This window comes from Polypterus senegalus, chromosome 1 (genome assembly GCF_016835505.1).
Source record: "Polypterus senegalus isolate Bchr_013 chromosome 1, ASM1683550v1, whole genome shotgun sequence".
NCBI classification, from domain to species: Eukaryota; Metazoa; Chordata; class Cladistia; order Polypteriformes; family Polypteridae; genus Polypterus; species Polypterus senegalus.
Genome location: NC_053154.1, coordinates 92,891,058 through 92,916,535, shown reverse-complemented (window position 1 = coordinate 92,916,535; position 25,478 = coordinate 92,891,058). Strand labels below are relative to the sequence as shown.

Genomic DNA, 25,478 nt, shown 5'->3' with positions numbered 1-25,478 from the left:
ACAGAGTCATCATTATCAGAAGTCAGATTAATGGCCATCCTTGTATTGAGTAAAAATTATCATGTCAATGAATTGGTTTTAACTTTCAATAACATTTGATAGTGTCACATTTTACTACTAAGGTACAAGTTGAGAATGACGCTATTGAGTAGGGGCGTTGTAAGTGATTTTAACAGACGTGTCCAAGTGATGTACTACTGTAGTTATACTCTACTAGCTGTACGCCGTGGCTTTGACCCACATAGTAATGAAACAGGACAAACTTTAAAAATCAATAGACGCTAGCACTATATCTGATCATGTTCAGCTTTGCTAGGAGAGTGTTCCCCGCGTGGGGAGAAAAGCACATGGCTGTGATATCTCTGGCAATCAGCAGCTACCCTCTAAAACACATGGAGCTCTGATCTCTCTCTCAAAAACATCAAACGTTACTCCTTAACAATCCATAGATGATAATGTCTGTTGAACAAATAGGTATCGCTAGCTAAGCAGAGGCAAGGTGCACTCCAACACGGGGCGAGATGTAGACCAACTCGAACAGAGTCTGGCGAATGAATGAAGAAGGCCCCACCCCGCTCTCGGCCCAAAGCCACTCTGTTGGATTTGCATAAATACATTGGTACCGCAAGCAAACTATGGTACTTAGAGTGATGAGAGAAGTCACAAAATCAATGGGAAAGTTCAAGGAAATTATAGAAAACAACCAGATCTAAATCCGTTAAGTAGTTCTCTCCTGAAAAGCGCACAGACATACAGAGAGAATGCGCTTGGACCATGAAAGTTTTTTAATTGTTTTTTAGCGAGCACCTATGTGCCAAGGGTAACCAACATTCCAAATTTCAAGTCCCAACTCCTCATTTTTCGGGAGATTTCATGATGAGTGAGTCAGTGGTATTTGGCTTTTATATAAATATAGATTAGATATCTCCGGGCACCATCCACTGATCAGGCAGAAAAAGACAAAAGGAATGGAGATTCTACCAGATGAGATCTTTTTTCTTTGGCCTAGGATGACAAAAATTCTTCTCTCTTTCTGTCTGAGTTCAGCTGGTATGAACTGAGAAAAACACATTTTGTTGTCTTAATTGTTTATAGTGATGAGGAGTTGTAAAAAATCATATTTTATAAATGCCAACAGACACTAATCTCAATAAGGGAACCCCACTATGAACCCTCTGGATATGCCTTCACTTCACTTAGCTACCAAAATGCCCTAAAGAGGACCAAGGCACCATATAACTAACAACAATGGAAAAGGAGTAGTGAGGAAAAAAAAAAAAAAAAAAAAAAACAGGAGATAATAAGAAGCAAAAGGCAATGAAAAGATACACAACAAAGACATAACAATCAATAAACTGTTCTACTTTTATAATATAATCATAAAAATGGTGTCCAGGAACTACAAATATACCAGAGAAGTGACAGCTCACCTTGAGTACATCTACCTCTTTTTAGTGATAGATACAGTAATTACTACAACAGCACATGGCAGCACACACAAAGAGGGCACTGCTAAGCCCTCTTTCATTCACTCCTTACAACAAGACATCCTGACACACACTGAAGTCACAGCAAAGCAATAATCCCAAGAATACAGAAGGTGGCAGAAAAGCACCAAAAAGGCCAGGAAAAAATAAGTAAAGGATAAATAGTTAAGAGACCAATGAATCCTCTCACCACCCAGACATTTTCTTCTTTAAGGGTTTAAGCTGTGATGATGATGTACAGAGTGTGTGCTGCATGCTGCCATCATCATTTTTTTGGGGATTAAAGAAAAGTGTGTTTTGTGTTTGCTTTCATGTGTGCATAAATTGAAATCTCACTTCCATAATCTGTCCTAAAACTTTCATTGCCACTAAGAGGCTCTACAGTACTTTGTAGAAAAGCTAAACGGGAGTCCAGGAATACAGTGGAAAATGTAAAGGTTGGCCCAAAGACTTTCTTTCAATATTTTATTATTAATAGTAATAAAAGATCTTTCAAGGAGGAGGCAAGGTGTATAAAGAACAGTTAGACTGAAATTAGAACCAAAATAGGAAGTGATCTAAATAAATGTTTCTTTTAAGTCTTTACTTGTGCAGAAGTAGCTACATAGGCTGTTAAGGAAATACTCAGAGATTTGGAGATAGCAGAGAGAAAAGTGCTGCAGGAAATTAATTAATATCATCAGGACTAGATGGCACTTAATGTATTGTAGAATACTTAAGGAAGCTGGCAATAACATGTATAACCACCAAAATATATTCTTCAGAGAACACTAGCACTAGACATTAAGGAAATTTCTAAAGACGGGGAGTTATTTGATGCTATCCCAGGGACTGGGCTGATCCTTTTAACTATGGGCTAGTAAGTTAAATGTAGATCATAATTAATGTAATGAAAGGAATTATGTAAGAAATCAGCATATGTTTGGGGTATTACAGATGGCAGAATTTTAGAAGAAGCAATAAAAAATGTATACCAGAGATTAGCATTTGATATTATTTATCTTAATTTTCAAAAAAAAACTAGATTTAGGTATCATTTGAGAGTTCAGCTATGAAAGTAAAAGATTTGGAAGTTCAAGGCACAGCTTGCACATGGATTCAAAACTCAAATGCAGAAAGCAATGAATCAGGTAAAGTGGTGTATTCTCAGTGATCAGTGTTAGGGTCACTTATCTTTTTAAAATACATAAATGGTCTTGGCAAAAATGTACCTCACAAGCTAGGTGAATCTGATGATAACACTAAACTAGGTGGAATATTGGATATTGTAGTGTCAGTAGAATCATTCTAGATGGACATGGACCAAATATGGATTTGGTCAAATAATGAAAATAAATGCAAAGCGGTACATATACTCTAATAAGTAAAAATGTTTGATTTGTATGTAAATTCAAAGTATCCTAAGAGACATGGTGGATTCTTCACTTTCTGCATTGAGGCAGCATATAGAAGCCATTAGGAAGGCTACAAGGATGTTAGATGTTTCAAGCACAAATAAAGAAAAGCTACTGGTATGCGGTACTACACACCTAACCTAGAATATTATATACAATCCTATACTCTGTACAGACATAGAAGCAATAGGGAAAGTCCATAGAACAGCAACTAGTCTGATTCTAGAAATGGCTATGAGCTTTGAGTTCAGTTTAAGGAAATACAGGCTAAGCAGAAGCTGGCTAAACGTTACTTACAAAGAATTCCTTAGAGAACCATATATATGTTGTGATGGACAGCCGGCGGTTCAATCTGGCCGGGTCATCCCTGAAAGAGAAGAATGGAGGAAGGCAGCTTTTTCAAGGCACTGCCTTCCCTGGGACACTAGGTAGCAGCTTCCCTGGACGACAACGGTTCCCCGGATTCCCTCAGGGCATGCTGGGACATGGAGTCCGTTTCCTCAACCCTGTTGGGTGCCGTGGGTGCCACCAGGGGGAGTTCATAAAGAGCCTGGGGACTCCTACTGTTACTATAACCCGGAAGTACTTCAGAGTCACGAGGACGGAAGCCCCACATTACTTCCAGGCTACTTGAGGGCTGAAGAACAATAAGAGTCTTTATCTGACCCGGAAATGCTATTAAATCATATGGACAGAAGGACAGAAGCAGTTCCAGGTCAAGGACTATTTAAAGGACTATTCGAGTCCCAGCAAAGAGAGCCAGAGTTGTGAGGTTGGGTGACGAAGCTGCTGGGAGTGGAGGATTGTTGTATTGTAATTGATTATTATTATTGAGTATTGGAGAAGTGTGGAGTGTGTGGTGCTTTGTACACTTTATTGAAAAAAAACATAAAAAATTCGTAGTGCTTTTATACGTGTGTCCTGGACATCTATCTTCAAAGCTTGACTGCATGACACTTTTACATAAGTTAGGTGAACAGGGATTGATGAGCAATGTTGGGCTGAATGGCCTGTTCTTGTCAAAATTGTCAGACACATTTTTATTCCAGATGTGAAAAGAATTTCTCCACCTAAATTACTATTTACAGTCACATTCAAAAATAGAAGACTGTGCTCGGTAAAAAAAACCCAACATTTTAACGCCTTTCTGTGTATTTTATCTGAAATGGCTCCAGCAGACCCCCGTGACCCTGTAGTTAGGATAAAGCGGGTTGGATAATGAATGGATGGATGGATATTCAATAGTCATCCATTATTGAATCTGCATAATCCAATTCAGGGTCACACAGAGCCAGAGCCCAACCAAGCAGGACTGGGAACAATGCCTTAACCAATCACAGACAAACTGCCACTCACACACATAGACATGCACACAACTCACACTCAGTCAAGGAGGCCTAACAAACATGTCTTAGAACCTCAAGAAAACTTAAAACAAACACAGGGAAACAGGCAAGCTTTACAAAGAGAGTGGCAAAGCCAGGGCTTAAACCCAGGACTCAAGACCTGCAAGGCACTAACAACTGTGCTACGCACCCTCAACACTGTTCCATAAAATCCATCTTTGTAATTACTTCTGAGTTATTTCACTTTCTGTAACATTATTCTTACAGCATTAAAACTATCCTCAAGTTATTTTTCTTTATTTTGGGTTCCTTTCTCAAGATTAGTTTATGTCAGTGGTTCTCAACCTGTGGGGCGGGCCCCCTAGGGGGGCGCAAAGATGTGAAAAAAAGAAAACAAGAATCAAAAAAATGAAAAAACATCTGTTGAAACCAAAACAAATGAACTTAAACTACACTCTGATACTAGAACAATAAACATAGAGTTAGATAAATGTCGATAAAAGTTAAGGAGGTATAATAAAATATGCATCTATGATATATCATTAATTAAAAAAGAACAAATTGGTATTACTGGGCTCCTTTCAAAAAAACGTTAGGGGGCGCGATTAAAACTGTTATGAAAACTCAGGTCACAAATACTTAAAGGTTGAGAAACGCTGGTTTATGTAACACAGAGGCTTATATGCCATCCATTCTCTCGGTGCATTACAATATTTCCAGCAGTAGCGTGAAAACAAAGTTCACACCTTCCTCTGAGCAAGAAAACACTGAGGTGTGATAGGAAAAAGAAGATTGTAAACATCCAAAATAAAGACAGACTGGCCAACTGTTCCAGCTGGAGTCCATGTTAGACGTGAAAAGGGAAAAAAAAGAAAACCAATGGAAATGGCAGCAAGGACTAGATTTAAATGAACAAAAGCAATGAGCATTTTAGTTCCAAGAAAAGGATAGATCTACAATGAAGAATGAGCCTCATTAAACCTTTTAGAATCTACACATATTGTCATGGTTTGTCAGGGCATGAATGTGTGCATGGACCTGAAATGTATGAATAGATTGTAGGGTGAATGATTTAGACCTTCCGGTTCAACATGCCACTCTGCCTCCAAGAGTAACACCAGAAAATGATCACCTGTTTCCACAAACATCTACACTTGGTCCAGAATTAGAATTAGCCATTGACCCAAAATTTTGATGTTTTGTTCCCTGAGCCACTTAGTTATCCCTTTTGCCTTATGGCACGGTGCTTCATCATGCTGGAAAAGGCATTGTTCGTCATCAAACTGTTTTTGGATTGTTGGGAGAATTTGCTCTCAGAGGATGTTTTGGTACCATTCTTTACTCATAGCTAAAAACACTGAAGTAGCAGAATTTGTGAAAACCAATACTTATGTCATTCTCAAAACTTTTGACTATGACTGTAGATCGTTGTAGACATGGAACACACATGAAATGTATGTAGTCCAAATGACGATATATTATTTACCCTCACACCCAGATAAACACACTTGAGCTCTGAGAATCTTCTGTCACTGGGGTTATGGGAAAGTAGGCTATTAGCAGCCTGTGCTGCTTGACACATTTGGAAAACAAAGGAACCGATGACGAGGTGCGAAGAAATTTAAGGTGTGCCGGGATTATGAGTTTTTTCGTAGGTTTCAGGGCTTCTAGTGTTAAGAAGGAATTTGAGTTTTTCAACCCTGTACACCTGATGAATGTCTGACGAGGCTTCAATAGTTTACCCTCTTTTTTTCAAAGCAATGTTCAAATGCAATTAAAAAAGATTTGTTATTCAAACTGGCTTCTAGCCAATCCTTCATTGTGGCTGTGATGATAACAATACTGAGGACCAGAATGGCAGACCATGAAGGAAAATGCCTACTATCGCAGAAAAACCAACACCAAAACTGGATATTGCTGCTGGGCATCTTGTTTTCTATTTAACTCCATGAATTCCACACAAATTGCTAATATATGTCTATTACACTTCTCAAAGACAGACTGAGTAGTGGACCTATTAGGTCCTTTTACATATTTTTAGAAGATCATAAATTAAAGAGGCAACGATGCAATGAATTCTTACCATTTTCTTTTCTCCTTCTTTGGTTGTATCATCAATATAGGACAGGACACAGTCAATCCTTCGTATGCCATCCCTGAAGAAAACAGAATCTTTGCTTTGGTGTTGCTTGTCAATCTGCTCAAGGGGGGGAAAGGAGAGGAAGGTTAGCATTTAAATGTAGCATATGAAAATATAGGGGAGGGCAGAGAAAGGCATTTTGAATTGGACAAGTGAGGCTGGGGTTCTAAGGAAAACCAAAGAGATGACAGTAAGAAGTGGAAAGACAGGAGAGTGGGGTGAAGCCTGAGGTTAGATACTAAAGAAACAAATAGGAGGAAAGAGTGGTTAGTAATTTGATAAGAGAAAAATGACAAAACGAAAACAGTGGGTGTAAAGAGAAGAAAATAATAAGAGGAGGTAGGAAAGACACTATAAGATATGGGCTTATTTCACCCTGCTATAGTCCACCCCAAACACCACAGCACCTCACACATTCATGGCAGACTAAACCATACTAGATAGATAGATAGATAGATAGATAGATAGATAGATAGATAGATAGATAGATAGATAGATAGATAGATAGATAGATAGATAGATAGATAGATAGATAGATAGATAGTCTACTTTGATTCACATGTGAAGATACATACTGTATACACTTACTGGAAAAGCATGCTGCTGATACAAGGCAAAACTTCCCACCACTTTGTGGTAAAGTAATCATGAAAACACAGGACTGAATGTTAAATTGGCAATTGAAATCGAATATTTGGGTTCCGAATGAGAAAGTACAGAAAGTCACAAATGCCTATCAATCAATCAATCGATCAATCAATCATTCAGAGGCCACAAGTGTCCCAGGTCACTGAATGACCTGTAAAATGAAAAGCAGTGTTATAAAGTGAACAAGGGGGCTGCAGTGCTAACAAGTGAGACTCAGCCACTTCCTGTCTTGGGGCTTCACCAGCCAAGCGAACCTAGCTTGCCACTCTTGTGAATATGGCTGTATCATCAAAAAACCACACAAAAGCCCCAAGTGACAATGGCTTTCAAAGCAGGAAGTGTACAAAAAGTCAAACGATGAGCTTTTTTTGGTAGCATTTTAATCTACAATTTATAATATTTCTAAGATGTACTGTATTCATTTTTAATATAAGAAAAACAAATGACAACATAGCTCATGCTGAGCCAATAGATTTATATAGCCCAAGTCAAAATACTTTGCAAACATCAAAAATAAAGTTCGTATTTCTAGAATAACTTTGATATACAGTAAGTATTAACAAGCTGCAGTTTCAGATTATAGACTGACCAAGTCACCATGCTTTGGAAAATGAACACCATTTTTTTTATATGTTTATCTTTTTTAACACCCATCTTATCCACCTTCTAAAGTCATTGAGTTTATTACACAAATGGATGCCAGTCCATGATAGAACACACTTTCACACAAACCCATACCCAGTTAGTGCCATCCATCACTTTGGGTTAAAAGAGGAAACTGGAGAAAACTTAAATAAAATCAATGAGAAGTTTTATACATTTAACACAAAGTGACCAAGATGAGACTCAAACCACCACTGCACTCACTCACTCACTTTTACACACACATTTACACCGACTGTGTCAATTTCACCCATAAAATCACCCTAGTCCACAAATGTCTGGGATATAGAAGAAAAAGTAGAACAACCGCAGACATAGGGAAAATGTGAAAATTCCACTGTAATGGCGACTGGGCCGAGATTGACACTCAGTCGTTTTAAGCTGTAAGGGTGAAATTGTTAACCTCTTCTCCACAGTGCCATCTCACTTTTAATTAATTTGACTATGATGAAAATTCATTGCACACACCCTGTCTTTCCAGTTTTCCAGATCTGAATATCAGGAAGCTTGATGACTATGGGCTATAAACATTTTAATGTACTTTTTAACCATAGCCTAATGTTTGAATTGTGCTTCAAAAAACTCTCTGAAGGATGAGAAAGTGTCCAAGGTAGGAATCAAAGTAGAATTCAATCAATTTGAGGCAGCAGTGCTATATTTTGTGCAAACCAGGACACATTAAAGTACATGACTAGTCAAAGAGGGCTAATTTCAGCAGCAGCATTCACTTTTTGAGACTTCATGTCAAACCTAGCAGCAGCAAGGCTCCAAAACTAAAATTACAATGTTCATATTTATATCACTTAGATGCTATAAGGAATTTGTGGGCAAAGTGAACAACACGTTGGGTTATTCAATTAATTAACAAACCACAGATACATCAGGCTAATTAAAGGCCCCACCAAGGTCAGGACTAGAGCCATCAATACCTATTACAGTGGTCACGTACTGTAACACCTACGACGTCAGTCACGAAATACCCTGTGAATCAGATAACCCTCACACAACCCTAATCTTAACTATAGTGTAGCCGGGAATGCAATGGACACTTCATGACGGACATTGAGGGTGTTTTTTGTTGTTGAGGAGTTAAGTGACTGACGTCATAGATATTGTGGGCTACTATTGCACTTTATTGGCCAGCTCAGGTTCTCAGGATAAATAATGGGCTTATCGATACTGTAACTTCTAAATGGACGCTGCCTTATGGGTCAAGCCCCATCTGTTATTTTTAGCTATTGGCACAAGTGATTGCTTAAAATTGCATACTGTCGAAGTGTATCCCTCTAAACATGATCAGGCTTACATATTTTTTACTTTTTTTTTGTAACTAATTTCCTTATCTTTACTTTCTCGTATACGAAGTATTGGGAAAGTATTGTAATCGTCCAAAGATTCAATGTCGAGATTTTGATGAATCTCAATGTTTTAGACCTCCCTGACTCTTGTATACGAAGTATAGGAAACGTATTGGAATCTTCCAAAAATTCCATTTCGAGATTTTGAAGAAATTCTGGACATTTTAGACTTCCCTGAGTCTGAAAATACCATTTTTGGAATTATGTATGTGTGTCTATCTGTCTGTGTGTGACTTGAACTTGAATATGCTTTCACTTAGGTCAACTAAATTTTGCATACAAGTATTAGGTACAAAACGTAGCTTTCTATCAACTTTTCGTCTATTTCCGTTAACCAGAAATGGTACTTTACATTTTATTCATGCAGCTGCAGAGTCTGATTCATTCAACTTTACTTTTATAATAATTGTTCAATGTATTACTAATTTGACTTGGTTTGTTGTTGATGGTTCTTTAATGTAAATAATATAAAAATATAATCATTGTCTTGTGATTTACTCCTCAAATATCCATCTCCATATCTGAATATACGAGAGAGTCAAGGGAAAACCACTCCTGATTATATTACTTAGGCCTTGAGCCACATCCTAATATGCAAAAAAACCCTTGACAAATACAGTCACGTGAAAAAGTAAGAGAACTTCAGGCTTGAATTACCTTCTTAATTCATATGGTAGCAATACTTTCTTTTTCACACAAGACTTCTGTATGTCTTTTCTTCTGAACAAATGATCACAAATTAAAATCTGTGTTGTTTGCCACCCGATATTGGATTTGCTAGATTTTTGGGCTTGGTGAGGACTTGATGATTGTTAGTTAGAAACCGGTAGGTGAAAACATAGAATTAAAAGTGTGGGTACTTAATTTATCACTCGACTAGGCTAATTCTGAGTCTGTGAATCGTGGCCATGGAGACTCCATCCACACAACTGCCTGTTACGCTCTATTGAGATATTGGGACAGCTGTTAGTGGACATTTCTTTTTCTTTGTGTACCATTACATCCAGAAGGGTTGGCAACAGCTGTCATTGAAGGCTTTAGTCACAAACAGCTGAGGAATTTAATACACTGGGCATCAAATACACCAGCTGAAGAATAAGTTGTAGCGTATGTACACATGAAATGTTTATCTGTCGGATCAAAATATGTGGATGTAAAACGTCCTCAAAATGCTGCACTCCTTCTTCCATCAAACATGGCGTTATTCTGCCAGGTGGGGGGAGGGGGAGTGTATTAGACGCATACACAGTAAGACTACGAGGTCTGTTGCCATAGCAACACTTTGTCTTTGTCCTCAGCAAAGGGGTGGGTGTTGATTTGTTTTCAATCTTATGTTTGTAGAAATTGATTTATTTGTATGGAATGTTGTTAGATTTGAATAAAATCAATAAAATAAAAAATAAAAAATTCTCTTCAGCAAAAACATATGAGCCTACTCCATTTGAAAGCTGAAATAAATCGGCGAGGATCACAGTCATACAGGATGGTCAAATGGTGAACAACTTCACTGTCTGAAGCCCGCTGAACGTCCACAGAAATCAATCAGCAGTCCCTCAGTGCACAGTTGCAGCATCTCAGCAATCCACATCAGGGTTGCTTTAAGTTATGGAAAGTAATACTCTCTTTAAAGATTTAACTCATGTTTTAAGGAATACATTGAAGAGATCAAGAAGCAGGCATTACAGAAGAAACCACACAGGAGCAATCAAAGCAATGAAACCACAGCAGCAAAGCAAAGTAGCTCAGTCAGCTAGCATTAAAGCACTGTATGAACTGCAGTGCGTTGCTCTAGAGCCACACCATCCACCTTGGCACCTTAAATGCACACGTGACTACAGAACTGACAACTAGTTGTGGCAGTGGGACGGCCACATTTAGCTTTGTGAGGTGCCAAAAAAGTATAGTACATTCTCCTCGTGCCTGGGCTGTGAGATTTGCTTGACATAAATAACTTGAGAGGAGGCTAGGAGATGTGTAGGTCAGCAATTACATATTTACTTTGTGCACGTGTGTGTATGTACAGTATGTATATATACAGTATATATACATATACACATGAGTATATATTGCACACACACATTAAGTGCAATCCATTTTTAATAGTCTGTTTTCAACTTTCATTGGAAGGCCATGTATGGATCATCCTGCGTCTTTTTCTTCAGCTGACTACAATTCTGCTGTTTAACACAACCACAGGGGAAGGGCCATTATTCATTTAACACAGCATGACATGAATGACCTATGAAGTCAATGAGCCTAATGACCCCACACACACTACCCACACCACCCCACTACAATCATTCCCCTCTGCCCTAAACCCAATTGCTAAATACTCTTCACATAATGGTAAGGGCTGCCTAACCTAAATCTAAACCTAAAACCAATTTGAAAGAGTTCTTTGAGCTTTCCCAGCTCCAGTGGCAGTGATGATTAATTTGAGAGAGCAATAATAAAAATATATATATATATATATATATATATATATTTGGTTGAGGAAGAGTCTTTAATTGGGTAAGCAAGCAGGAGTCCATTTAATTTCAAAAACAATTGCCTGCATGTCTGTTGTTTCCAGCAATATGATAATAAGCACAGACAGGCTTTTATTGTTACGCAGCAACTAATAGCCACATGTTGCCATGTCAATGATTTGCATTTTCTCACCTGCTGCTCTAAATAAAGATACTATTCCAAAACAGGAAGTTTTACTGCATTTTGAATGTTTTAAAGTCACACTAAATGAGTCAGCCAAAAACCTTGCATGATGTAGATACTAACTAAAATGGAGTGTCTGCAACTTTTCCTTTAATTCTGCTCCTCCCATAACTGTTCCTTTAATTCTTCTCCTCTCATAACTGCTTTTTATTTCAAGCAAATACCACAAAAATATTGTAACATTCACATTTTTAGTAAAGCTTCATCTATGATTGGTTTAATTCTCCTGCACAATCCCAGTTTGAGCAATCAGAAGGCAATGTGCAGCTGAGTCAGAGCATTCCAAAGCCCCTCCATAACCCCCTCCCACGCCATTGCCAGACACACCCCCATTTACCATACAGTACCCTTGCACGACGTTTCAGGAACACCGCCCTCTTGTTGTGAATCTGTGGAACAACCAAGGAAAAGTGAGCACCGCATGAAAGAAACGTCTACCGCCACGTCCGTTGGATCACAGACAAAACTGACCTGATAAACAGATGCCATATCTACAAACTGCAAAAAAATGCAAGATTTCAAAGAAGTTCAAAAGTCCTCCTCATGAGTAATGAAGTTGAGCAGTGGTATAAAGTTCCTTTACTGGTCAATAAATCACAAATGATCTCCAAAGTGTAAATTATGTGACAGATAAGATAGTTTCAAAAAATACCATCTTATGTAATCTAAGAAATTTTGTGGAGTAAAAGTAAAACTGCAGTATATATCTTTAGTTCACTGGGAGTGGCAGCATAAAGCGCTCAAGAGTAAAGGATTAAACAGGAGTATCTACTGTAGCAAAAAAATGGTAAGGCAAGTTAACCCTAATTAATAAGATGTTGCTAATAGGGGCCTGGTAGTGTTCAAGCTCTGTTTTGTATTCTTTGTCATTTTAATAACTATGACATATCACTTCTTTAGAATTATGACTTTTTAATAATTCTTACATTTGGGATTCTATGCATCGCACATAACTGAAACCACCATTGGTTTGTAGAAAACTGTTACTTGGCTGGTAATTGCTGTGACATGTGTATTGGTGCCACGAATTCAACTTGGCCATATTTATAGAAACATAAGTGACATGTGTGTTACTTGACTGAACTTAATTCACTAGAAGGAACATAAACACATCACTGTTAGATTAGAATGAGTATTTATGAAGAATTTCAAATACAACTTGCATGCACAGATTTGGCACTCCCAATATACCATCTCTTTCATTACATTATTGGGTCTAGCAGTCATTTTGTTGGACAGACTTGTTTCATCATGACTCAACTTAAATGTGAAGGATTCATGCTAACTAGTGATGAGCGAGCAGTGAAAATTTGGAAATGTCTGGGAATTTTGGCCAACTCTGTAAAAATGACTAAAGTGAATGGGGAAGAGGAAACTGAGGACTAGAGAAGTGTCAATGGTGGTCCAATTATTGTGGCCAAAACTGTGACCTGAGCTGTGAGGAAGAAATGCTAACAACTCTGCCACTGTGTCTTCCTAAAATAAATTATGCTTTAGGTCCACAATACTTGAGCCCTTTATTACTCTTTCTGTTTCACAAGCTCTTATCACTATGACTAACTAACACCCAAAGAGCTAGTGAAGCAAAGGATCAGTGTTATATGCTTAATCCAAGAGTAAAGACACAACATACAATAATCCTATGCAGAACGTCAAATCATTTTCATGATATTTTCATTATGATCTGCTAATGTACCCTTCAAATGAAAATGCTTTGAGTTTTATTCTTTTTAAAGTATTTGGGGTGCAAATTTGGTTGGAGTACCAATGTCGTAAATCCACACAGGCATGAAGCAGATTGAGCTGCTTCACAAAATGTCAAGTAGAGTATACCTAAGAGTATGCATGGAAAGTTCTGTGTATGTGTGACGCAAATTAGGCAGGTAGCACAGATCAGGTAGTGACACCATCCTCCATCATGGCTGTTACAACTCTGGGATGCCATGTATCCTCGCAAAGCATCATTGGATGCTGTGAAATATGTGTTTGTCCAATATTTGGCAAATGTTCAAGGAAAAATTCAGTGAACAAGGTGGTGAATGTTGTCGATCAACACTAATGCTGACTCTAAATAGATTAATCTGCAAAAATATAATCTTATGCGGTATACGTGAAAGTTAAGATGGAAATGTATCAATAATGGAATTAACATGGAAGTGTCTTACAAAACAACAGACTGGTAACTGCTTCCATTATTCCATTCATCAAACATGTCTACTTCACTATATTGATGTATTGGTTTTTACAATGCAGATTTATTAAATTTTTGGGCAATGCATCTAAATATAAAGATAGACTTGTGTCAATTTTATTAACCTTACTGAGTATATTTCATGGACTTGCAAAACAGAGCCTTGATAGCAACAAGTTCAAGAAAGGAGCTCTACATGACAATAGAAAGGGCAAGCACAATTAACCGTGATGAAAACTGAAATAGTTTTTAGTGAAGAAGTGAAGAAGAGCTGGAACAGTGAAAGGTAAAAAAAGGCTTTCCTGATGTTGATGCCACTGTAAAAGAAAGATGAAGATGAAAATAAAAAGAATGTATGCTCACACATAAAATTGTATTCATGAATATTTATATTATAAGAGAGCATATGCGTTTGGGTTAAGGTGGTCTCAAAGATTATGTATCAGGGAGGACATGTAGAGGATTTCATAGACTTCTCTTATTGATTACACCATTTGTTTCAATTGATATAATGGAGAGAAACTAAAGCCAAGCTGTAAATCAAGAAGTCCATTTATTCAATGGTTTAGAAAAAAAAAAAAAATGAATAAAATGGCTTTAGTTATGAGAGGAGTGTGAAGACCATCCAGTAAATCAGCGGACATGTCATATACAATTCCCAGATTTTCCCTGTGAGTGGGACAGCAGAATCAAGATTTGACATTTGGTTCATGAGGAATGGCCAACTCAAAAATCTACAGCTTGGTGCCAAAAACATCTTGGTGGATCCAGATAAGGTGGTGCTATATCCACTACAGTTTGGTTTAATGAAGCAGATTGTCAAAGTCTTATTAAAGTATGGAGCCTGTTTTATGTGTTGGTAATGAAAGTTTCCAGGTTGGTTTGAGGCTAAATTGAAAGAGGGAATTTTTTCCAGACCCGATATTAGGAAACTGATTTCTGATGCAGAATTTGATTCTGCGATGAACAACTTTGAACGAGAGGCTTGGGTATCATTCAAAGAAGTAATGTCTTAAGTTTTTAGGTAACAAAAAAACATTTGAAACAATAAAGAAATTGTGAAAAAAAATATTAGTTACATTTAAGGAATTAGCTTGCAACATGAGTCTCAATGTTCACTTTTTGGAATTTGACCATAAAAATCTTGGAACGGTGAGTGAAGTGAAGGGTGAGGGATTCCATCAGCATATCAAGGACATGGAAAAAAGGTACCAGAAATGCTGTGGATGTCAGAAAGATGGTGGACTACTGCCTGATATTTATGGAGACACCACAGGAAAAGTGTACAAACGACAGGCCACCAATGAAGTTTTGGATAAAGTAGAAATGATTAAAAAACTATTCAAGTTCACTACTACTCACAGTGAAAAAAATATAAATATAAATTTAATTTTGCAGACCTGTGTGTAGAGTATTGAACAAAATGGTTAGAGAAGATACAGGGATGTTTTATATGTATAAATCTGAGTAGACGCCCACGCCTGTCCTCTGAGCAGAGTACACTCTAAGAAAACAAGTTAGAAAATATAGGCATGGCATAACATTCATGTACGTTCATGGACTAACATTAACTGTGTGGAAAGTTGGAGCATTTTACATCTTTTTTTGTTTATTTACTTCATCAAAGACAAAGATATCATGTTTTTTTAATATACAAAAATAAGACACAGAATGTAATCACATGTATTAGGTGTGTACATACTGTAACGCACGTGTTTTAAACAGCACTTTACAATGCCATATACTTACAAATCAAGCCGAATCAGGCTTCTGGGAGCTGACTGTAGGCTTAGATCCCAAGTCAACTGATGTAAAAGTTGCACCGATTGATGTATTATTATTATTAGTTGTTGACTGTGGACAGGCTAGTATTGACTGTAGTTCATATTTCTTAAACATAAAATTTATGAAAGAAGTACTCTATAAGAGTTAAAATCCAATTCTGCCATTTCAAAAACTTACTCTAGGATTTGTTTTGCTGTCAGGAGTGGCTATGGAAAGGTAAATACACACATTGAAATCATCCACCTCAAGTCAAATTTCAAACAGTAAATGAATCAGTAATTGAGGTCAAACACAATGTTTCTATGTTTTATGAAATGGGAGTTTTTGAAATTTCAAGAATTTGTGCAGCACACTTAATCTTAGGTATGACAATGAAATCTGAACTTGAACAAAAATGTAGCACATTTCAACAAAATTAGTACTCTGGGAGCCAAGCTGTTCCATGCAGACAGACAGACAGACAGACATAATGATGGCTATGGGTGCTTCGTGCATTTAATGCAAAGATACAAAAAACGCACAAAACAAAGTAAATTAAATCTAAAGAATAGCAATTAATAACTTCTTTGAAAATCATTAGCATGAAAACATGATAAATAAAGTAAAATCCTGTACTGGACTGAAGAAGCTGACAAAATGAATGGATGAACAAATGTATGAATGTACAACACAGTCCTGTGATTTAAAACTGCATACTGTTACACTGTACTGGCATCTTACAGTAATAAACAGGTAAGAATAATAGAAAGATTCTGATCCAGGAATAAACTGTAAACCTGTAATAGAGAAGCAATTAAAAAAAAGAAATGCATGTCTTCATTTTTGATGGTGTTATGTTGTAATAGTTACAAAACACATTTTAATATTTTAACAGCTTTGAATTTTTTTTTCAGTATTTAACAAGTTCTGTCTTAAGCAGCCCCAGCAAAGTTAAAAATAGCACAAGTCTGAAATACTAAAAGACCAAATCTTTATTCACCTATATAAGCAAAAAAATGTGTCATCATTGACAGAACAGGCACCCATTTCACATCCACTGGAGTGTAAACAAATGGTTTTAAGGCTGAGTTAAATCAAACTCTCCCCCACCATATGATCAAAAATCCAGTTTGCGGTGATATCCAGAGAAATCAAAAAACATTTTTTTGGGGTGAAAACACAAGTATTTTGGTTAAAAGATACTTGACATTCAGGCTTTTGCTGTAAAAATCACACCCACATAAAAACACCAACGCACACACAGACATGACAGACAATCTAGACTCCAGTGTTAAAAGAACCACGTTGACAAATGTGGAACACCACACAAACAAATTGGAAGATGAGTCTAAACAAGACAACTACAGCTACAGGGCGGCCTGATGCAAAACCAATGGGTGCAACAGCTTTTATCTACATTTGTGTGATAAAAGCAGCACATGGTTCATTAGAATGCAATGTTAAGATGTAGACGAGATGCTTCCATGCACTATAAGGACTAATCATGAAGCCTGGTCTGGTAATCTAATAGCAATTGATATGTTAAGTAAAAAAAAAAGCATGTTCTCCCACTTAATTCACTTTACTATTGATTATACTGTACTAAGGAGTCCTGGTATGCTTGGAAAGCTCCACATATTTGTACAGTAACCCAATAATTTTATTTATTTCTGTTTTGATATTATGATAGATCTGAATATAGAAGGAGCCACAAATTGTCATACTAGATTTTAATTAATATTTTAAAAAAATAGTGTTTTAAACTGGGCAGAGTATGCTAAATTTAGAGGAGCTTCTTCACACCAGGCATATCACTGCAAGCCTGGTGGCAAAGTAGGTGTGGGTAAGCAAGTTTCCTAATGTTTGGACACAAGATCTGCCTGACAGATGATTATCCAGTATGTGGCTACCTTTCCAGGCAGGCTGTGCCATGACTCCAAGCAACTTTTTACCACCAATCTTAACCTCAAATACAATTTCCAGCTCTGTATTATATAGAATAACTTGCATTTCCCAGTGTGCAGGCTATCCTTGCTACTTGATTACCAGTACAACACACACTCAAGCATTCACTGTTAGAAGTCACCTTTCTACCAGCATGCACTACCTTTCCAGAATACCACAGAAGGCTCAGAGAAAGACAGACATACTGTATCACCACTGCATACCATCATGCAGGCCGGCCCAGAGATGCTTTGCAGCTTACCCCTTGCATATTGGTGATGAGGCAGGAGGATTCAGTGCTGCTTAAGATCTACCATTGAGCATGGAGGAAGGGAGAGAGATAAGCAGGTTAGTAAAGGCAGCAGGTGGAGGAGGAGAAGGAGGCATGGAATGTGTTGTTAAGCATGTAATGATAAGGCCATCTTCTCAGAAGCACCTTGCCTCATATCTCCATCCCTTGCATTTCTGTGACTCTGCTTGATGTTATTATAGAGCTTTCCACTGGAATGAGAAGTCTAGAATCTTCAGAATAAGACACGATAGATTCACAAATCAAGAATGTAGGGAAAGTAGAGGATGATTAGGAATTAATTGGTGCAGATTTCAAACTCAGACATTAGTCAACGTAACAAAGCTACCAATCTATTAAAATTGTTTACATCATATTTACTGGAGAGGAATAAAAACTTTTAAAGCTATTCAAGAACTAAACCTTTACTTAGCCAAAAGGTGGAATAAGAAGAAAGAAAGTTCATATTTAAAGAACAAAACTTTTAAAATTGACAAGCCAGAAAAATACATACAAGTCTGCTTAAACTTACTTAAACCAGTTCAGGGTTGTGGTGATCTGAGGTCTATTAAAAAGCACTGGGTTACAAGGCTGGGAATAGTTAGGAACTGGGTGCCAGTACATCCCAGGGCACATAAACACATACCCACGCTAAAGCCAATTTAGAATCTGCAATTCACCGAACACATACAGATTATTAGCTCCCCACATAGCGTTCTCTTTCTCCCAACCACACTGTTGAAGATCGAATCTAAAATAAGGTCAAAGACCACGTGTGATCAAATTAATACACATTTATTGAGTGACATTGTTTCCAATTCCTACAAACTGGTTGATGTCAAAACTATAAGAAATAAGCGTCAGACCCACATCTTTACAACAAATATAGAACAATTGAAAATCTACATTTGCTTTACTCCTTTAGGTTGTACAAATAAAATAACCACAACTTTACATTATATCAAGTCATGTAATATTCTGAAATCTGGTTAGAGCTCAGGCAGACAGGAGTGTATCCTGGCTGCAATGTGTGAGAACCAACCCTGGATCACTGTTTTTTTAAATTGTGTTAGGTAACTGGGCTAAAAGCTGGAGTAAAGAGTGCATCATGCAAGCTGATTTGTGCTTTCTGTTTAATAAAACTGCATTTTAATACATTTCTGTTTATCACGGTGTCAGATAGTTGTGTTGTGCCGCATGCTGGTTGGACATTCAATTAAACTTGAAACTTTACATTGTACGTGTGACAATGGTGCAATTACTACAACCAAAATGAAATCAGTGGTCTTTTCTTGCACTTTGCTTATCTTTCTAAGTACTGTAAATTCAGATTAAAGCAATAGAGTTAGTTAGTTTGTGATACTTCTTGCTAACCTTTAAGCCTTCTCCTTCAGCTGTACCATCTTTCTGAGTGTTTACTACGCTGCTGGGTACACTGAGCGCATTCTGTTACTTGTTTTGATTTATAATCAGCTTCATTCTTTAGGGATGGTTGTGATTATGGGGTGTAGCTGAAAGGATTATACTGTACAGCTAGCCTGATAGCACCCAGGAATCTTACTACAAGAATTTAAGACCACTACTAGAGTCTGGGACACCCTGCTAGAACACTCGCGGTTATAAGCAACTGGCTTCAACTACCCATTGTTTCCTGGGTTTCTAATATCTAGAACATCAGCATTTGTGGAAATGTGAAAATGAAACTGTAACATATTCAAATGAATTCAGTGATATTTAATTTACAAAGTGCCCCTAGGCTTTCAGCCTGCATCGAGTGGTATGGAGGTGTGTGGTGTGAAGTGGGAGGAAGTGCCCGGAAGGGTTAAAGTCTTAACTTTAACTTTAATGACCTGAATGACACCAACATCCATATGTTAACAATCAGTCCTGAAAGGAAACTTTGAATGAAGGCTGCATAAGGAAGAGACCCTGACAGACAAGTTAAAACCATTTTTGACATTTTTCTGGAGTGGTGAAGTTTGATAAACACTTGACACAAGAACCATTTCAATGAAAAAGTAATGACCACAGATATAGTATCCAATGTCTTTCATGTGGAAAGGGTTTGCTACTAAATATTTGTTTTGCCATCTTGAATTTCAAAAAAACTATTTCATGATCATAATCTGTAACCCAGTAAACCTCCAAGTACCAATTTTGGCCGAAATCAGTTAATAAAGTAATAGTCCTTTCAACATTTTCCATGTGTTAAGGGGATGTAAAATCAGGGGAGAGGGGTGGGATGTCCAGGTTTCATGGTCGCCTATCTTGTCCATATGGGCCTAGAGCCAGAGAGTCCAAGTTGGGTCTTGAAGTGCTGCTGTGGCTGCGGGTTTTCATTCTAACCTGTTTTTGCTGATAATTAACTTTTTTTCCTTTATTTTATTTGACTTGTTTTTTTAAGATTTAGTTTTCCGAATTGCTTCATTTTTTTCCTTATATGCCACCCAAACTGGAAATAAGATGTGAAGTTTGCCAACAGATAACTACCTACAGAAGCACCTACGGGGCCTCAAACTCCAACTAATTTCACTCCAACCAGTTTCTAAATTAGAAGCCAATTCTTGTTGTTTCTTAAGCCTGTTATTTAATTCCATGACTTATTGGTGGTGTCTTTCTGCAAAACCAGACATTTCCAAAACTGTCGATTTTCTTTTTTGTAAGAGCTTCGTCAAAATATTTTGAGGATCAGAGCAGATCAACATTACTGAGACGTTTATTTCAGATATTGTATGGTGTGTCAGACACATGCGAGTAGGAGACAACTAAAGGGCTTGAATCATAGTTATTCCATATCTGACCAAGGGGCGGCAGGGTGCACTATTTGTCTTTCTCGATCCCTCGCAGACCATTCTCAGGAAATTCCGCAGGGTTACGGCTGCCTCTGATGACGTCACTTATCTCAGGCCTGCCTCTGATGACATCACTTATCTCAGGCCCGCCTCTGATGATGTCACTTCCGGTCCCTGCTTCTGATGATTTAATTTCTTACACTGGACTTTAAAGCAGTCATCTTGTCTCTATACCGGCTGTTCAATTGTGGACTCTGATCTGTAAGGATCTACTGTTGTTTTCAAACCATTTTGCAGCCAGGGCATGATACACGGGTGGCTGCCCCAAACCTTCATTATGTCTCAGTGTGATACTTGTGAAAACAGGTAAGCAATGTATTTTCTCATTTTGTAACTCAATATTGTTGGGTTGCTAATTAAGGAAAAAGGAAGTAATTACAAGATCTGAGTTTTAAATAGTAAGAGAATTAAAATTAAGACAAAAGAGTTAAGTTAACAGCAAAAACTGCTCGCTAATTAAGAAAAGGGTTAGAATGAATACCTGCAGTAGCGCTCCAGGACCCAAGTTGGAGACCCCTATCTAGACAGTCTTCTTCTTCTTCTTCATCTGTAGCTATTCCCATTTTTATATTTGGACTGGTCAAAAAGTTTAAAAATATACTGGGCACATACATACATTCTATTATATATATATATATATATATATATATATATATATATAGTTTGCAGGGACCAAATGAATTCAGTTGCTTTATTTACTTTAAGCTGATGTTTATAAAGAGGTCTATTTTATATATTAGAGCAATTCTTTCTTTAAGCAAACAGCTACAGTTTGACAATCAGTCCTGTTTGGCTCTTGCTGTTGCAAGGTTTCAAAAATGTCAAAGAACATGTGGCCAACTCATAGGTAGAAATGTTACTGCTTTTAATTTCAGAAGTACCAGCTTGTCAGAGAATCAGTCAGGATGAGGTAGCACATTCTAAACTAAACCACTACATATTTTCAAGATTTTAGTGCTTGAGGGCAAAAGAATAAGGGAGTGGAAATCTTTTTTATCTTTCAGTTTAGATATGTACAAATGTGTTCCTCTTTAAAGTGATCTCTCAGATAAGCAGTCTAGTCACACTTTTCACTCCACTGTACACAATATTCACAGTGTCTGCTAGAAAGGCAGTATGTCTGACTGTATTAATCTGGTTATAGCATGCAACATGGCCTAGGGCCCAAAAAACTATTAAGCAGGGCAGAGAGAAGATCACATTTAGTTTAAAAATAAGCTTGCACTTCGTAGCACTTCTAAGTAATGTAAATTCTAACATTAATTGAAATATTGCAGTTAGGCAGTATGGTAGTGCAGTGGTTAGTGCAAGAATCATGAATTGTTGGTTCCAAAACTTTGACATTCTCTGCCTGTGTGAAGTTCATACATCTTGCCTTATCTTTGTGTATCTTCCATTGGGTCCCCAAACATGTATAAATCAGGTTAACTGGTAGCTCCAATTTGATCTTGTTTGTGTGGACATGTGCATGAATGGACCCTCTGATGGACTAGCACCCCGCACAGGGTTGTCTGCTGTTTTGCTCTACCCCCATAACCCCAAAACAGTCAATCATTTTCTAACTCGTTTAGCCCTGAACAGGGGGGTCTGCTGGTGCCTGTCCAAGCTAGCATAGGGCAAAAGGCAGGAAGAAACACTGGACAGGGTACCACATTCACACCACGCACTAGGGCCAGTTTAGAAAATGCCAATCCATCTAACCTGCATGTCTTTGTACTGTGGGGGGGAAACAGGAGCACCAAGAGGAAACCTACACAGACAAGGGGAGGAATTGTTCTGTTCTGTGTATTGTATTGTATTGACCCCCTACCTTTGACACCCACTGCACGCCCAACCTACCTGGAAAGGGGTCTCTCTTTGAACTGCCTTTCCCGAGGTTTCTTCCATTTTTCCCTACAAGGTTTTTATTGGGAGTTTTTCCTTGTCTTCTCAGAGAGTCAAGGCTGGGGGGCTGTCAAAAGGCAGGGCCTGTTAAAGCCCATTGCGGCACTTCCTGTGTGATTTTGGGCTATACAAAAATAAACTGTATTGTATTGTATTGTATTGTATTGTATTGTATTGTATTGTAACATGCAAATGCCATGTGGGGAGGACCTGGGACACAAAACTTGGTCTCCTTACTGGGAGGCAGCAGCACTATCACTGCACCACTCAACCCTAAACAGGTTTTACATTATATAATGTATGTTAATGTTGTATATGGTACTTAGACGAGTAACATCTACCTAAACTCTATAGGACATGTCATACCTTAGCAGCTTACTTTATTTAGCACCTTACTTTAGACTTAAAAAGTCATCATTGCATCAACGATATCAATTCAATCTGACTTCTTCCAGACAAATAGCAAGACACATACTGAAACTTTATTTAAGATGAAGTTGTTAAAACTCTTCTTTACACAAAGCATGCTGGAGTTAATCAGAAGCAGCCTAGTTAAACTATAAGAAGCTCTGCCAGACTCTGAAGTCTTTATAAACTGACGTGATGAGATACAAGAAAGGCTTGCAACTGTCTAAGCCCACACATAGTCTGAGGAATTCAGTTGTGAGCGCAGCACAAGGTGATCGTCTTAACCTGACTAAAAGAGCACAAACTTTTTCAGTATTTTTGCAAGTGGATAGTATAATAGCATAGTATTTAGTGTTGTAGGTTTAGCTCAGAGCTCTGGAGTTCTGGATTCAAATAATAATAATCATTTAACAGGTTCCTGTGTGACTGGAACAGACTGATGACCTGTTAGCTTCTGTTTTTTGCTCATGCTATGCCACGAGACCCTGGCCTTTTTGATCATAAATTGAATAAAATGTGTTTGAAAATGAATGAATGAATGATTTTTTGCTTGATCAAACTTTACTTGTAAAACTTTATTTGCTTCACAGAATGACAGAAACATACACAAACTGAACCAGGCTTTGCACAAAACAATACAGGCTAATGGACTATTATCCTCTAGTCTGACAAATTTCATAAGTTCTTAAAACACCTGAGAACTGACTACTTTTGTGTCATCCGTGCATACAGTGTAAAAAAAGGCCACTGTCGTGTGTAGAAAGCATGTGTGTCTCGTATTTGCTGCTTTAAGAGGTTCTAACAATCTAGGGAAGGAGTACCAGACTGGCATTATTAATGCTTTCCACAGCTTTGTGTCTATAGTTGCCTTCAGGTAACATTGCTTGAACCTAAAGCATCAAGTGAACCGCCAAGACTTAGCTGAACTCAAAATACAAAGATGAAAATAAATGAATTATGCAAAATGAGACAAAATGAAAATAATAGATAAGTGCTGCTGAATATATGATGAGACCTGTTTGACACTAAGAAAGACTTCAAGACTTGAGGTCGTGCAGCTCTAACAAGTGCACATTGCTTCATAACAGGCATTTTTACTAAGAAATTAATTCATGCATTTATTCCTAGTAGGACTGGCTGCTTTAATGTGGCATTCACTGTTCACTGCTCAAATCATTCTTTATAGAGCTTCAGTTAATTCAAAATGCTGCTGCAAAAATTATTATGAGCACAAGAAAATACGAACACAAAACTCCAGTTCTTAAGTCCCTACACTTAATAGTAGGGACACTTATTCCAGGTTAAGTTTAGGGCAGATTTCAAAATCCTCTTTTTAACTTATGAAGCCTTAAGTGGCCAAGGCCCTGCTTACCTATCTGAACTGACGTGTCACAAACTTCCTCATGATGAAAAGAAATCACAGCCTCTCTCACTTCAGGGAAGCTCACAATCCAAAGTCAAAAAAGGGATAGTAAAGAGATGGCTGCAGAAGTCATTAGTACATAACTCAATAGAGCAAACATGAAGTGAACTCTTGATTCCTAATCAAGCTAATCAACAAAGAAGATGGAATATGTGCAGGCGATCATGGCCAACTGTTGGTAAACAGGATTTGTCTGTTTGAAACTGCCTTCTTGTTTCTTTTAATTTTCTTTTGTAGCTGACCTTTCAGTTTCACTTCAGAGGGAAGGCATTCTATATGACGTGTGGACATCAGAAAAAAAGGGAGAAACAATGCATTAGGGACTACGATGTTATTCTGGAGGAAGAGAAGGAAGTAGCCTGAATGTACAAATAAAACACTTCTGAACGTCTGCTTGGTTTTGTTAAGGAAATTGAGAAAGAATTGTGGGTCAGGTCTCTTGGTAAAGGGGTGGTGATGTGTGGCAGAGGGGATGTTTGTACTATCAAAAAACATCAAATACAAATTCATTGGGATTTAACAGTTTCCTATTCCGACCAATGAAGCCTGCAGAGTCAAACATCACAGAAGGGAAAAAGCTGCCTTTGATGCCCTCTTATCAGACTGTCACTTCAAACTTCACAATTGACTTATATATGACTTATCTCTGTCCACCAAAAACTTCATGACTGATAAAAAAAGAACTGTCCCACATCTGCCTTCAATGATATTAAAAAGACACTGCAGCTTTGGATTCCATCATCCAAATTTAACTATCCCACTCTTTGTTTCCAAGTTGACATAAGAATAGGTGTGGGTACTTGCAGCACAAACTGTGCCTTGTGTCTGCTGGGAACACTTTCTGACGTATCTACATGTGGAATAGGTTTCCATTTTCCAGCTAAGGTTCTTCTGTGTTTTCTCTATTTCAGTTAGTAAGTTTTTTATAGTGCATTATCATACATGCATTTTTTTTAAGTTCCCATTCAATTCAGA

The 25,478-nt window shown here is 37.6% G+C and overlaps 1 protein-coding gene across 6 annotated transcripts in view; it reads right to left on the bottom strand.

Annotated features, from left to right (window-relative positions):
- Positions 1-25,478, bottom strand: part of LOC120529571 (anoctamin-5-like) — a 128,648-nt gene that overhangs the window by 47,353 nt on the left and 55,817 nt on the right. For 3 of the 6 annotated variants that reach the window (XM_039753481.1, XM_039753489.1, XM_039753504.1), the window contains 3 exons: positions 17,910-17,957; positions 12,096-12,137; positions 6,311-6,424 (listed from right to left, as the gene is read on the bottom strand). In XM_039753481.1, coding sequence (XP_039609415.1) covers positions 6,311-6,424; positions 12,096-12,137; positions 17,910-17,957 — 204 coding nt within the window. The remainder of the gene's footprint in view (positions 1-6,310; positions 6,425-12,095; positions 12,138-17,909; positions 17,958-25,478) is intronic. The other 3 variants (XM_039753511.1, XM_039753521.1, XM_039753497.1) reach the window with 2 other exon arrangements.